Consider the following 14,740-nt stretch of genomic DNA (forward strand, 5'->3'; position numbering starts at 1 on the left):
GAAGGGTTTCAATATAAGAGCGTTACTGAAACGGGTTAGGTTTAAAAAAAATTGGAAAAGAAAGCTATGAAACATTGTCGTAAGAGGAAATAAAAACAGGGATCATTTCTTCATTTCTGGCATTTTCTAATTTTAGTGCATTGCCGTATTAAATTCGTGACGATCATTTTTGCTAATAGTAATAATGCTATTTCTAACCCTATGTACGGGGTCGGGACTCGAACTCAGGTGCGCTGCGTACAAGGCAATCGATTTACCAACTACGCTACGCCCACTCCCCATTACTTATATTTCTAAATTTTCAGCTACTTAGCTATAAGCATGTTAATTTCGACAAATATCTCGAGACAGAAAAAGTAATCGCCTTACGTTATATTGTGTTGTTATTTAAATGTCATGTTTTACCGGAAAAAGAAACAACGAATAATAACATCGTTCACATGTCGCTTGAATCAAATAAACATAAGTAACACTCCCGACAATCGATTGTCAGAATTTCTGAATTGATTCCACTAACAATTAATCTATTGCAAATTTTCGGCAGTCGGCTGCCCAGAGCAATAAACACATGATAACACTTCTCCAAGTTACATAGATCGTATCTCTTATCAAGTTGAATCCAGATTTGTGTATATATTTACCCCACCTCATTAACAAAACTCCTTCCCGTTGCAAACGCGGAGATGAAGAGGAATACACGGTCTCCTTACTCTAGCGGTGTTTGTTACTCTAGCATTGCTCTCCTTTCCAGATGACTGAATACGCGTACGGCGCCGTTATTGGTCTTTTAACGTATAGAACTGTTTAAACAAACGTGCACATTGAGGATGCGCTACTTCCAGACTACATTCGTTGATTCCCTGTGCAATTTCACTTGTTCTGCTCAATCACGGAGTAGTAACTACGAATAGTACGGTTATCATGCTCTTGCTCATGATCAGCTGGAAAAGGAAACAAATAAACGCTGGTTTTCAAGACGAGGTGAAAAGGTAGTTCCATATACTAAGTAGGAGTGTTCAGATGGGTCTTTTGAATACCAATGATAAATTAGACCGGGATAAATCAGTAACAAATTAGCCCAAGACCTATAGCAATTCTAAAACGATTTTAATGCGCTGGAACTTGGCTCAAATTTCTGTTGAACTCAATTTTCAGTACCAGTGGCGGATCCAGAAACAAATTTCGAGAGGGGTCCGATATTTCGATTTTAAAATAAACATTGTACAATACCTAATACGTAAAAACCTCTTTTAATGAAAATCGGCATTGGCGTTCAAATTTGGTTTGAAACGAATTTGAGTTTGAAACTAATATAAAATTCAAACTAATATAAAATTTCTCAGAAAGTTAAAAATTTTCGGGAGGGGTCCGGACGCCTAGGACCCCCCCTCCCTGGATCTGCCACTGTTCAGTACATATTGAAGCTTTTGTATAAGCAGAAAACAGCAACTTCAGGTCTGTTTTCAAAGCAATTGTTTGTCAAATCTTGGAACGCCTACTGCATCTAGCTAAGGGACCATCCATAAATGACGTAGCATGTTTTGAGTGATTTTTAACACCCCCTTCCCGATCGTAGCATTTCGTCACAAACCTCTAAATACTCCTCTGGTAATTACGTACCTTGACGGTAACTCCCCCCCCCCTTGTCCCAATAAATTAAAAAAAAAATAAAAAACGATGTTAGTTATTCCCCTTTAAAAAACCTCCCTCCTCCCCTGTCGACGCACATCATCACAAAATATAAAACTCCCCCTCCCCGCTATAATGCTACGTCATTTATGGACGGTCCCTAACCTGTATGCTTTGCGGTCCAATAGGCGAGTTAGACAACATGACGACATGCACATTTTTCAGGCTACGAATCAGAAACAAGCTGCCGAATCACATCTGGGATACTCAAGTAACAAGCGTTGAACTATTACTTCGTTAGTAAAGTATGAATTGGAACGAAACCAAGTTGAATAGGAGTGCGTTGTAAATTCCACCTGTTTTTCCTTTTCGGTTTTTGGTTACTCTTTATAAAAGGCACTTTGTTTCTAATTTTGTTTCTGAACTGTCAATTACACTAGTTTACAAAAAATGAAGCTTCGAGAAAAAGTATTTTCTATTCTAATTTCGAGTCGCTGAACATGAAAATAATATTCATTTTTTTGTTCAAAGAAGCGATTTTGATATTTTCTGAAAAAACTTGTTTTTGAGTATTTTTTGATTAAACGTTTCAATATAGGTGTCCCGTTTCAAAGTTTCCGCTGAGATATTTTCCCAGTTTTCAAATATATTTTTGGACTATCTGATCGGAAATATGTGCACGTATATTGTGTTTGATTCCGTGAAATGTACTATTACTATAAGTAACAGAAAAAACAGAACGCTCTTTCTTTCGGAGCTAAATAAACGAATTTCAAGTGTTTGCTTGCGGTGGGGTAGTTGGGTGAGAAAAACCCCGCTCTCTTGCTCTTTCAATTAGTTGTTTCGTTCTCAAATAAATTCACCACGGCGTACGCTCCAGAGCGCACTGCGAAGGAGTGTGCTATTTCATTAGTTTTCTTCTGGCAAACGGTAGTGTCGCTGCGATTGGCGATTTGAAGGCGATTATGTTGGTTTGTTGAATACTGATATAAGTTTGATTCTGGGGGCAAACTGGGAATCGTGAAACGGGATTTTCATTTTACTTATTTTGTTTGTGAATTTCACTGCTCTACAGGTGCAATGCTCCGTTAAAAGTAATGTCCTAGTACTACATTTGTTGTCGGTTATTATCATACATGACAATTGCAGGGTTATTGCGAAGAAACCTGGTTGGTTGAGGTTTGAATATACTCTTTTTATGGGACATTCGCCTGAACTCTCTAATGTTGACTGTTGGAATATATTTCGGAAGGTCCTTATAACAGCGCGTTTTCGTAGCGACTGCTTAAAGCTAAAAGAATTTATTTGCATTAATATCAGTACTAGTAGTAGGGTGATGGGCTTACATTTATCTTCCCTTTGTTGGAGGTACAAAAAGATTCGATCGCCTAATCCTAATCGTTCGCTCCGGGAAAATAGATTTTACTCAAAAGGTTTCTGTGGGACATTATTTTGAGGTTATGTCAGAAGAGCTTAAGTGTGAATTAATTTCGCTTACCGTTTAGCTGCTTTCCTTTCGCCAGATCCAACACAGGATTCAAAGCGATATAAATGCTTATAACCTAATCAATTTATTTTTAAATTAACTCAGATAGCAATAAATTTGTTGCACAAATTTCAGCCTACCACGTTCTCGATCAAAATTATTCTGTTCTACGTACAATATATATCAGGCCCGGCTTCAGGCTCGCCTGTCACCACCATGTACTTCTTATTGTGCCTGGTTACCAGAACATTGACATTCCACGCGCAAATGCCCTTCTACTGGCTTTTAACTGTGGAGTGAGTTTAACTTCCAGTGACTCCAAATAGTACTTGTTATCCGATTTGGCCTTTAATTTATTTTATTTGTGCAAGCCATGCTTTAAAGTGACCTATTTCTAAAATAAAGTAGCTAGGCGAATGCCTTTTAATCCCACTATGTGTAATGAAAGTTTATTCTACTTCACTTCAGTTATGTCTCTGACATTACCTACCCATCTTTTTGAGTTTTTAGTCAATATTTGGTGTGAAAATCAACCAATTAATTTAATCAATACGCAGGTTGAAAGGTGCCGAGATACCCTTTCCAAAAATATAATGTGTGTCAAATTTTTAGTGTTTCAACCGACCCAAGTTAAATAAGTGATTTTTTGACCATTTTTTTAAAGATACTCATTTTCAATTGATTTATTTTACAATTTTTTTTCCGGACATTTTAGAATTTAAGATGACAGATAATATGTGTACGTTAATTTTAAGCTTAATATCACTAACATCGGATGGAAAATGTTGATCCTATGACGCATTGAGCGAAATTAAAATTTTATGATTTTAGCGGACCTTGTTCTCCGCGGCTTTGAGGGGCGCGTTGCGTAACAAAATAAAACCCATATCTCTGGATGGAAACGAAAGGATCCTTTTCTTTTGAATTTTGTTGCCAAACTTTTCTTTTGTTCTGTTTCGGGAACCCAAAAAAATTAAATCAATAATCTAAAGTAGTGTTTGAGAAATAACACATTAAAAATTATAATTTTATTGCTCTTTTATTAATTGAAAAGGCCATAATTTAAACACAAGGGATTGAACAAAATGTTCATATCAAAAGTTGCCCTACATGCCCCCTATTCAAAAAACATTTTAAATGAAAATCGATAATTTATTGGAAACTTCACCCAAGTAACAACGGAGGTTTTATGATAGTTTTATAGCCACTCATAAATTTAGATTTAACTTATAGCGTGCTATAAAACTTCAATTGTTACTTAGGCAGGGACCCCTAACGTGGTTTGACTCACTATATTCTGTTCTTCTGAGGATGTTATCGACTGAAGCAGTCAATATAAAACGGCAAAAACGAAGTATTATTTCTTAATTTAGATTTGGCAATTTTATTCCCCCTTTATCACGGAATTGAAACGGTTCAACTCCTTGATAAATGTAAAATAATATCCCCGAAGTTGTCGGATTAAGAAGCGATACTTCACACCTAGAAAAAGTGTAAATTTACGTCTCCCGACCCTGACATATACGAGCATCAAAAATGACTTACTTTTACGTTTCATTTTAATTTTACTTGTCGTTGAATTTGAATTACGCCACGTATGGCGATTGTTCTGAATGGCAGTGCGTGTCATTGCGCATGTACAGTATATGTTTCATGTAAAATTAAACGGAGCGCGGTTATATTTCGGCATTTCGTGAATTACGGTTTACTAAATTATGTCATGCTTGCTGTTGACAATTTCGGTCAACGTGCATGAAAGGGTTATTCCGATATTATAAATCTCCGATAATAAAACGACCGACGTACTGATAGGGAGATTATAATTTTCCTGTATAGGGTAATACATTTTGGCTTAATAGTATGTTAAATATAAATTTTAAATAATGTTTTTATATGCAATAATATAATAAATTTAGGTTTCAATAATGGAGTTGTATGAGATCACTTACGTTTAGTCGTTCAACCTGTTCTTCGTATCGGATTGACACTCTGGGTAAGTATAAACAGCAATGTATGGTTAATATCTCACTTTAAGGTAGGTTTTAGCGGTATCCCGTTCGCAGGATGGCTTCCAGATATCCTGTTAGATATGGTTAGGTAAGTATTTTTACATTTGATAGGTTTTCAGGAAGAAATTCGGTAGTTAATTAATTGCTCACCAACTCAAAAATGGTTTCCAGGTTATGTTGCTGGGAAACAGGTTTGGGCGAAACCGACAAAACGGAATCAGATGCTGCGGTTGAAGTTTTTATAAATATACCAGAGAATTCAATAATAGATCTACTCACGTTGCGCGCTTTAGTAGATGAAATGCAGAACGGCTTAACACTTTTCTTAATGCTCTAATTAGCGGGATAAAGTAGGTTTGGGCACACACGTTTTATCGTATCTTACAGGTTCGTATATGAGGTTTTTTTCTACTCACCGAAGTGACACTTGACAGCTGGCTCTCCAGTCTATACCTGCTGAAGTGACACTTGACAGGTGTCTATACCTGCCATGACCCCAGTGGGTTTATTTCCTACGGTTCGATGCTTGCGGACCAAGGTAGCAGCAGATGAGGTGCGCGCGGACCAGTTGGGTCCGATAACACTGCCCCCCAGTACGCCATCCTGTGGTTGGCTTACTTTCCGTCGCGCTGAACATCCAGCACAGCAAGCTTGGCTACAGGCCGCTCGTACACGCCATTCGCCATCCGTACAGTGGCTGACCGTATCTCACCGTCTCTGGAATTGCAGGTCTCGATGATCTTTCCCTTCGGCCAACAGTTTCTCGGCAGCTTCGGATCGACGATGACAACGACGTCTCCTACACCCACGGGTTTCGTATGGATGAACCACTTCGTCCTTCGGGTGATCTCTGGCAGGTAGTCTGTTATCCAGCGCCTCCAAAATTGATTGGCTAGCGCTTGCGATGCACGCCAGCCTTGATGCAACCCGATGCCGCTGTCGTCGTTTACAGTGAGTGGCTTCGTTCCATTCGAGAAACCGAGCAGGAAATGGTTCGGAGTTAGAGCGGGGTCCGATTCATCATCGATCGGAACGTGGGTCAATGGCCGAGAGTTCACTACGTTCTCAATCTCAGTCAGAAGGCTCCGGAGTACTTCATCGGTCGGTTTCTTCGTCGGGCAGATGGCGGCCAGATTCTTTTTAACAGTGCGGATCAGGCGTTCCCAACTGCCGCCCATGTGCGGTGAAGCCGGAGGGTTTAACAACCATTTAGTTTCGGAGCTGACGAACTCTGCCATTATCGCCTGTTGGTTGATAGCGGACTCGGCATTCCGTAGTTCTCGACTTGCGCCGACAAAGTTTGTCCCACGGTCGCTGTATATCATCCTGGGCGAACCGCGGCGGGCGATAAAGCTGCGTAGAGCCATGATGCATGAGTCCGTGCTAAGTGAGTGTACCAGCTCAATGTGTATCGCACGAATGGTTAAACAGGTTGCGAGCATTCCCCATCGTTTTTCCACTCTTCTACCGACGACGACCTCCATTGGCCCGAAGTAGTCGATCCCAACGTGCGTGAATGGACGTGAGAATGCCGCGAGCCATGCTGGCGGAAGATCGGCCATGATTGGAGGACGTGGAACTGAGTTATCATTTTTACAACGTTGACATTGCCTTCTGACTTTAGCGTAGCAAATTCGTAGTCGCGAAATCTTATATTTCTGTCGGATTTCATTTATGGTGGTTTCATGGTTCTAGTGGTGGTATTTTTGGTGGTAGTATGCTATGATCAAGGTGGTTAGGTGGTGGTCGCGAGGTAAAACAATAGGATTCTTTGCGTCTTCTGTTACGTAGTCGCAGAACCGTGTTCTACCCTTCATCCTGATGACGCCCCGTTGATCGAGTACGGGCTTTAGCTGGTACAGTTCGCTGTTCTTTGGAATTTGCTTGCATGGTTCTTCCGGGAATTCCTGTGCCCTACGCAATAGAGTCACTTCTCCTTGGTACGCTTCCAGTTGCGCGTGGCGATGAAGGTAGCTCTGCCTTCTTGAGCTCTTCTGTTGTTGGTGGACCCGAAACGATCGGCTTCCCTTGGAGTTGCAGTTTGCAGTTGGCTGGAAGGCGGTATACATATCCGACGATATTGACGAGTCGCTTCCAGCTGGAGAACTTATTCACATCGATTACTGTTTCAGGGACCGTGTAGTGTAATAGAAGATTGGGGCGAAGCTCTGCGATTGTGGAACCGCTTTTGGCCGGCGATTGTGGCCACTCCGCCTCCGGACGCCAAAGAAAATCTGGTCCTTTAAACCATCTACTGTCGGGAGTCATATCCGGCTGACCAGTCCATTTGGTAGCGTCATCGGCTACGTTGAACTTGGTGGGCACCCAACGCCATTCATTTATCTCAGTGATTTCGAGAATCTCATTAACTCGAAACGCTACAAACTGGGAGTACCGTCGATGATCCGAGTTTATCCAGCACATTACATCCCAGGAATCAGTCCAGAAAAAAACGGTTAGAGATTGGAATAGAAAGGGATTCTCCAATCGATCGTGCTAATCTTGCACCTACAACAGCTGCTTGGAGTTCAAGCCTCGGAATTGAAGTGAATTTCAGTGGTGCCACCCGTGTCTTGGCCGAGACTAGAACGCACTCCACGATCTTGTTCTGGACAAAGCGTAGATATACGGCGGCGGCAAAGCCGTTCTCACTGGCATCGACAAATGTGTGCAGTTGTACTTCATAATTTGCACTGGAACTAGTCCGAATGCGGTAGCATCGCGGGATCGTGACCTGTTCCACTCGCGGAAGAACCTGCAGCCACCGCTTCCACTTCTCGAATGAAGATTCGCTGATCGGGTCATCCCACTGAACGCCAGATCGCCAAACTTCTTGCAGTAAAATCTTCAGGAACATCAGGAAGTTAGCAATCAGTCCAAGTGGATCGAAGATCGTCATGAGCACCCGGAGTACTTCCCTTTTAGTAGGATACCGTTGGCCTTCTAGCAGCGCTCGATCATGCCGGCTCCAGCCGACCTTGTAGGTGAAGGCGTCCGACGACGTACACCACCACATCCCTAGCACCTTCTCGGTGGCCATCTCGGATGACAGATCCAGATTTTTCTCGTCGATGGTTTCTTCCTTCAGGGCTGCCAATACACGACCAGAGTTGCTAATCCAGTTACGGATTTCGAACCCGCCTTTTGAGTGTACGAACTTCACTTCCTGTGCCAAACTGATTGCTTCCTCTTCTGTTTCTACGCTCACCAGCATGTCATCCACGTAGTGCCTTTTCGTTATGACTTCCGCTGCTACCGGGTGAAGTTATGCGTAGCGCTCGGCGTTGGCATTTTTAACATATTGAGCACAGCTCGGAGAACAGCAGGCACCGAATGTCATCACACGCATAACGTATGTTGCGATTTCTCCGTTCTCGTCTCTCCAGTAGAACCGTTGGCACTGCTAGTCTTCTTCTAGGATATCCACCTGGTGAAACATTTCACGGATGTCTCCTGTCAGTCCAACTCGATACTCCCTGAACTGAAGAAGTATGGAGAATAGAGAACAAAGCTGATCAGGACCCTTCAGTAGTCCGGAGTTAAGAGATTGGCCGTAAGCCGTGGCCGCTGCATTCCATACGATTCTCAGTTTCCCAGGCTTGTTTGGGTTTGTTACGGGGAAAACGGGAAGGTACCATGTACGAGCGTATGACTGAGCGAGCTCCAGACACGAAAGTTTCCTGATATATCCTTTGGTAATATAATCTGCAATCTGTCGGTTGAGGGCTTCGGCTAACACTGCATCCTTCTCCATGCGTTTCTCAAGAGAGTAAAACCGTCGAAGAGCCATCGCGCGGCTGTCAGGGAGGCGAACGTCGTCAAATCGCCAGAGTAGCCCTGTCTCGTATCTACCGTTTCTGAATTTTGTAAGTGACTGTAGCAGGTGTTGTGACCGACGATCATCGATAGATAAGAGTATGTTGTCCGGTTTTGATACTCCGAGACTGTCCAGGGCGAAATACTCCTTCATACTACGATGTAGGCTTTCGTCCATCTGTTCTTCTGGGTGGTGTTCGTGAAACGCACATTGGACTATATGGGGAGCTTCGTCGACATGACCACCGTATACAGTCCATCCTAGCCTTGTCTTAGCTGCGATCGGCTGATCTATTCGACCCTCTCTGCTTTGCAAAACCAAACCGACCCGTGCATGCTTCAGTCCTATCAGGATACGCGGCTGTGCCTCATGATGCGGTTCAATTGGCAGACCTCGTAAGTGTGGGTACAGTTGCGACAACTCGGTGATGTCCAGAGTTTGGCGTGGAAGCTGTAGTTCACCTACCGTTCTTACGTTACGCAGATTAAACACCTTGGTGTTGCCGTTTACTCCTGATATTCCCACGTCAACGATTCGAGAGCTCTCTTCGTGACGCTCTTTACCTCCTGTCCACCGCAGACACAGTGGACTGACTTCACCTTCTAACTGAAGCTCGTCAGCCAACCCGCTGTCGAGAAGTGTAAGTTCTGAACCGTCATCGAAGAAAGCATAGGCATGAACGGCTTTGTTGATTCCTTGCAGTACTACGGGTAAGTATCGGAACAGTATAGCAGACGACGATGCTCGATGATGGTTGATCCCATGCCCTTGGCTTGGTCCAGGTTGTACAGACGAAGAATGCACGGTATTTGGTGGAGGACGCTCGTTTTTCTGGTCGTTGTGTAATAACTCGTGGTGTCTGACGATACAGCCATTTTTGCCGCAGGGTTTTGCTTTGCAGTTCCCATTGTGACGACGTAAACATGTTCGGCACAAACCAAATTCCCGAACCGCAGCCCATCTCGCATCTCGAGATAGTTCCAGAAAACGCTCGCATTTGTCTGCCGCTTTACATGTACCCTTGCACGTTGGACAGTCGTAGTTGACGCGAGCTTTGGGCACGAGTGGCGCCCTGTCGGTGGCGTCTGCGTTGGGAGTCTTATATGCCGGGATCTGCTCAGGTGAGCGTTCAAGAAAGCGTTGCCCTTCTTAGGACCGCGACCTTCATTACGTGCCGGCTTATGCTCCTGTACAATCGAAGGGACGGCCACCGTGCTCACGGCTTCAGCAAGAGAGTAGACCCAGTCCCCGAAGGTCGCCAAGTTGACCCTGGGTAGAGCTCGACGATGGCACGCCCAGTCTAACTTTATCGTTGGCGGCAGTTTATTGACGAGTTGCTGAAGTAGTGAGACATTATAAAGGTGGTCCTCCAGCCCACACGCATCCACTGTTGCACAGAAGTTTTGTACATTCACCGCAAAGTCGACAATAGTCTCTAACTTGTCCTCCCTCAGAGGTGGTAAGGCATTGATCTTGGCGATCAGAGAATATACAATGGCCTCAGGTTGTCCAAACATCATCTTCAAAGTAGCCATCACTCCTGGAACGTTAGAGAGGTGCATCAGACGGCTCTTCACCGCTTCGTATGCTCGTCCTTTTAAGCTCTTCTGCAGCCGGATAATATTCTCATCCATTGTGAATCCGCACATCGCAGTTGTGCTGTTGAACGATGACAGAAAGATCGGCCAATCTTCAGGATTACCAGAGAATGTAGGTAAATCCCTCGATATTGCTTGTCGAGCTGCAAGCTGTGCCCGGGTGGGCTGACGAGCTTGTTGTGGTTCTAAAGGGTTCCGATGTATAATGGATCGACTACACTTCGATGTGCGTTGGTACGCCAAGCCACTGTCCTGTGGAAGTTGCTGCTGCTCCGCTCGGTCCGGATTGGTGATCGAATTGGGTCTGTTGATGTGGCTGGGGGTTCGAACGGATGATTGATTGTCTGGACAAGGGCCACATCTTTCCGAATTCTGCACCGAAATTGGCCTAGAATGTATGCTACCGTTGTCAGAAATCCGAGAATACGATTGGTTACTTCGATGCGATGCGTTTTGTTCCGAACACTGCCCATTCGAAATATCCCGATGGTCTTCTGCCCTGTCAGAAGCGTTGTGCGTTGAATGTTGTTGTGGGTTGAAGTGTTTTGGAGCCGAATCGACCATCTGTCCTTCCTTCTGAAGCTTGTTGACATCATTTATCCAGTCGTTCACGCGACTCAAACCGCCGTGGGAGTACACATTCGTCCGGCTTGCCATCTGTTGGAGAATGTTGTATTTCCTATCCACGTACAGACACTGCTTCGCTGCTGCTTGTTGATCAAGCGCATGCTCCTCTTCCAATTTCAATAGCTCCAGTTTCAGCAGCGAGTTCTTAGAAGATGCGTATGAGACCATTGAGAGAGATCCTCTGGGAGGTTGTTCCGAAAGAGCCTTCTGCTTGACCGACTTGCTTGTTTTATTCAGCTGCTGCTGTTCTCGCTGCTGCAACTGAGGGGTACTGGAAATTAGTTGGTTCTGGCTGGCTGCTGGTCTCTGCTTTATGCTGTCTGTGACTTGATTCACTATCGCTGGAGTCTGGTTTGAAATCGTAGATTTTCGCCGGATCCCTTTTGCCGTAGTACAGTTGGGACAGCTCCAGCTCTGGTTCTCGATCTCCTTCGTTACCCCCACGCAAGCGAAATGATGCCACTTGTCGCACTCGTCACACTGAACCATGTCGTCGGTGTCCGGACTACCACATATCTTACACGCCTGACCGGGAAGAGTTATATCTGGTTGTTGCTCTACCTCCACATTCTCTTCGGCCACCATTGACACACCACCAAACGCACCATCTTCCACTTGTATTTCACTACCACTTTCAACTCCGGCTTTTGCCTTTGACCGCGAACCTTTCGAACCACTTTTCGCGACCGCTTTTGACCGACCCGACATTGCTCAATTTAAACTCAATCCGTAAACGAAAATTATAAGATGTTGACAATTTCGGTCAACGTGCATGAAAGGGTTATTCCGATATTATAAATCTCCGATAATAAAACGACCGACGTACTAATAGGGAGATTATAATTTTCCTGTATAGGGTAATACATTTTGGCTTAATAGTATGTTAAATATAAATTTTAAATAATGTTTTTATATGCAATAATATAATAAATTTAGGTTTCAGTTGTATGAGATCACTTACGTTTAGTCGTTCAACCTGTTCTTCGTATCGGATTGACACTCTGGGTAAGTATAAACAGCAATGTATGGTTAATATCTCACTTTAAGGTAGGTTTTAGCGGTATCCCGTTCGCAGGATGGCTTCCAGATATCCTGTTAGATATGGTTAGGTAAGTATTTTTACATTTGATAGGTTTTTAGGAAGAAATTCGGTAGTTAATTAATTGCTCACCAACTCAAAAATGGTTTCCAGGTTATGTTGCTGGGAAACAGGTTTGGGCGAAACCGGCAAAACGGAATCAGATGCTGCGGTTGAAGTTTTTATAAATATACCAGAGAATTCAATAATAGATCTACTCACGTTGCGCACTTTAGTAGATGAAATGCAGAACGGCTTAACACTTTTCTTAATGCTCTAATTAGCGGGATAAAGTAGGTTTGGGCACACACGTTTTATCGTATCTTACAGGTTCGTATATGAGGTTTTTTTTTCTACTCACCGAAGTGACACTTGACAGCTGGCTCTCCAGTCTATACCTGCTGAAGTGACACTTGACAGGTGTCTATACCTGCCATGACCCCAGTGGGTTTATTTCCTACGGTTCGATGCTTGCGGACCAAGGTAGCAGCAGATGAGGTGCGCGCGGACCAGTTGGGTCCGATAACACTTGCAATTACGTCAACGATAAAATTCATATTTTTTTTGGTGTGTTCATTTGCCGTAATATTTTGACTAATTCAGCCGATAACATCCTCAAAATAATCAACGAAAGTCGTCAAATAACATAAACATATTCTGCACACCAAAAATTAATGAAATTTAAACGACATGTAAATCAATACGAATGTAAACATACAAAGATTGAATCAAAAATTTGATTGAAAATTACGTTGAAATCAATGCACTCAATTGGGGCATCAAAAAGCATACAATTTTACGCTTTCATTCGTGTAATATTACATGTCATTCATTTTTCAGCAATATTCGAGTAAAAATTCATTGAAGTGCATTGGTTTTCCGTTTAAAGAAACTGTAATTTTCAATCCACGTGTAAAATTACAATAAAATTCGGCGAAGAAAGCACGACATGTCGTGTGTATTTGTGGTGGAACTTAATTTTACATTTATATCCATGCTCCAAATATGTGCATAAAAATAAACTTAAAATTACAAAATATTTTTTTCTGTGTGTTCTTGCTATTTTTATTTACGATCGCTCAACGAAGGCTTTTTTCACACAAACGCTGAGTCGTTTTATTCAATGACAAAGTTCAGCTATTCAAGTTATTCTGTTAATCTTCAGTCGCATCTGATTTACCCCAATACAGCAAATACGCACACACTAAGCATTACGGCCCACATCCTCGGTGTCTTCGTCGTCGAACTAGCCCTTTCATAAAACTTGGGTTGCGCCTGTAGCGTGTTATAAAACATGGAAATGGATATATGGGCCGTGGGGAATAATTAATACGGAAATAATAATTACGTCCTTTTCCCGGATTTCGCATTCCTGGACACATGCTCATTGATTGAGTTATAAATGCACAAACTCTGCATATTTGTATTCCGTGTGTCGATTTAAACATACACATATCGGTTTCCGCAACAATGCCTCCTTCCCACCCAATAATTGTGTTATGCCGTGCTGAGTTATTTCTTCTGCCCACCACCCAGCGATCAGGATTAAACGCATCACTATGTACATGTCCCGTTTGCCGACACTCCAATGCATAATGAAGCGATTACTTCAATGCGGATATGTACCTGCTACCGACATTCTTGGCGAAGCGAGGCGGTGCAGTGGAAGAAACCACAAAGCGGCATAATAGTGCGCATAATTTCAACCCACAAATCAGTATCGGAAGGGATTCAAGCGATATCAAGCGTTTCCACCCGGTTAACCGCTAATCTCCTGTCAGCCGGCCATCGTTTGAGCAGACCAGCCATCATGACGACATGAGTATTCCCATCCATACCACACCAGGCTACTTCCGAATGCGGGCACTGGACTTTTGACGTGAACACGTGCAAATGTGAATGCCACCATCGAAGAAAGACCGTTTGCAATATTTTTTTTTCAACAGCAAGAAGCCGTCCATCACCCACTATTACAACATACCAAGCCGCTTATCGTCACTACTTTTCACCTCTTAACCCCGATAGCACTCAGTCCCCATCAGAATTACTGTTTATCATTCTACTTTAGTACCTTTGCCAAAACTATCAGCAAAGAGCTTCTTTGGGCCCTGTGGCCTCAAGCGACGCTGACATTGACTCCGTAATGGGATAACTAATTCAACCACAATCCATCCTAATTTCACGTTCTGGGAGGGTCGTTCCAATGTGTCAAAAGTTTTCTGTGCCTGGAATGAAACTACTGTCCACACTGACTGGAGTGACGGACGGATAGGCTACGAGGAAATTTAATACCTGCCACTTCCAATGCGAGAACGAAGGTTACTAGCCCACCGAACCTGATCCTGGCAATGACGCATTCAAGTCAACCAGAAGGATGATGCGACTCAGATGTGGCTTGACATGGATGGAATGAAAGTTTTTAGGTTGGTACATAGTTACGAGTGCATTTTACGCATTGTGCTGGTTTGTGCAGCCGAAGGATGTCTTTGTTTCTTT

The 14,740-nt window shown here is 43.2% G+C and overlaps 2 protein-coding genes across 3 annotated transcripts in view; one reads left to right on the forward strand and one right to left on the reverse strand.

Moving 5' to 3' along the window:
• Positions 1-14,740, forward strand: part of LOC131682127 (protein madd-4) — a 789,972-nt gene that overhangs the window by 334,074 nt on the left and 441,158 nt on the right. The window lies entirely within an intron of this gene.
• Positions 5,739-6,686, reverse strand: LOC131679897 (uncharacterized). Its single transcript, XM_058960647.1, has one exon. The coding sequence runs from the start codon at positions 6,684-6,686 to the stop codon at positions 5,739-5,741; it is 948 nt and encodes a 315-aa protein (XP_058816630.1).

The sequence above is a fragment of the Topomyia yanbarensis genome, chromosome 2, assembly GCF_030247195.1.
Source record: "Topomyia yanbarensis strain Yona2022 chromosome 2, ASM3024719v1, whole genome shotgun sequence".
Classification (NCBI taxonomy): Eukaryota; Metazoa; Arthropoda; class Insecta; order Diptera; family Culicidae; genus Topomyia; species Topomyia yanbarensis.

Bases quoted from the DNA above. Each gene is read 5' to 3' on its own strand.
- LOC131679897 (XM_058960647.1), bottom strand. From the start codon at position 6,686: ATGGCCGATCTTCCGCCAGCATGGCTCGCGGCATTCTCACGTCCATTC.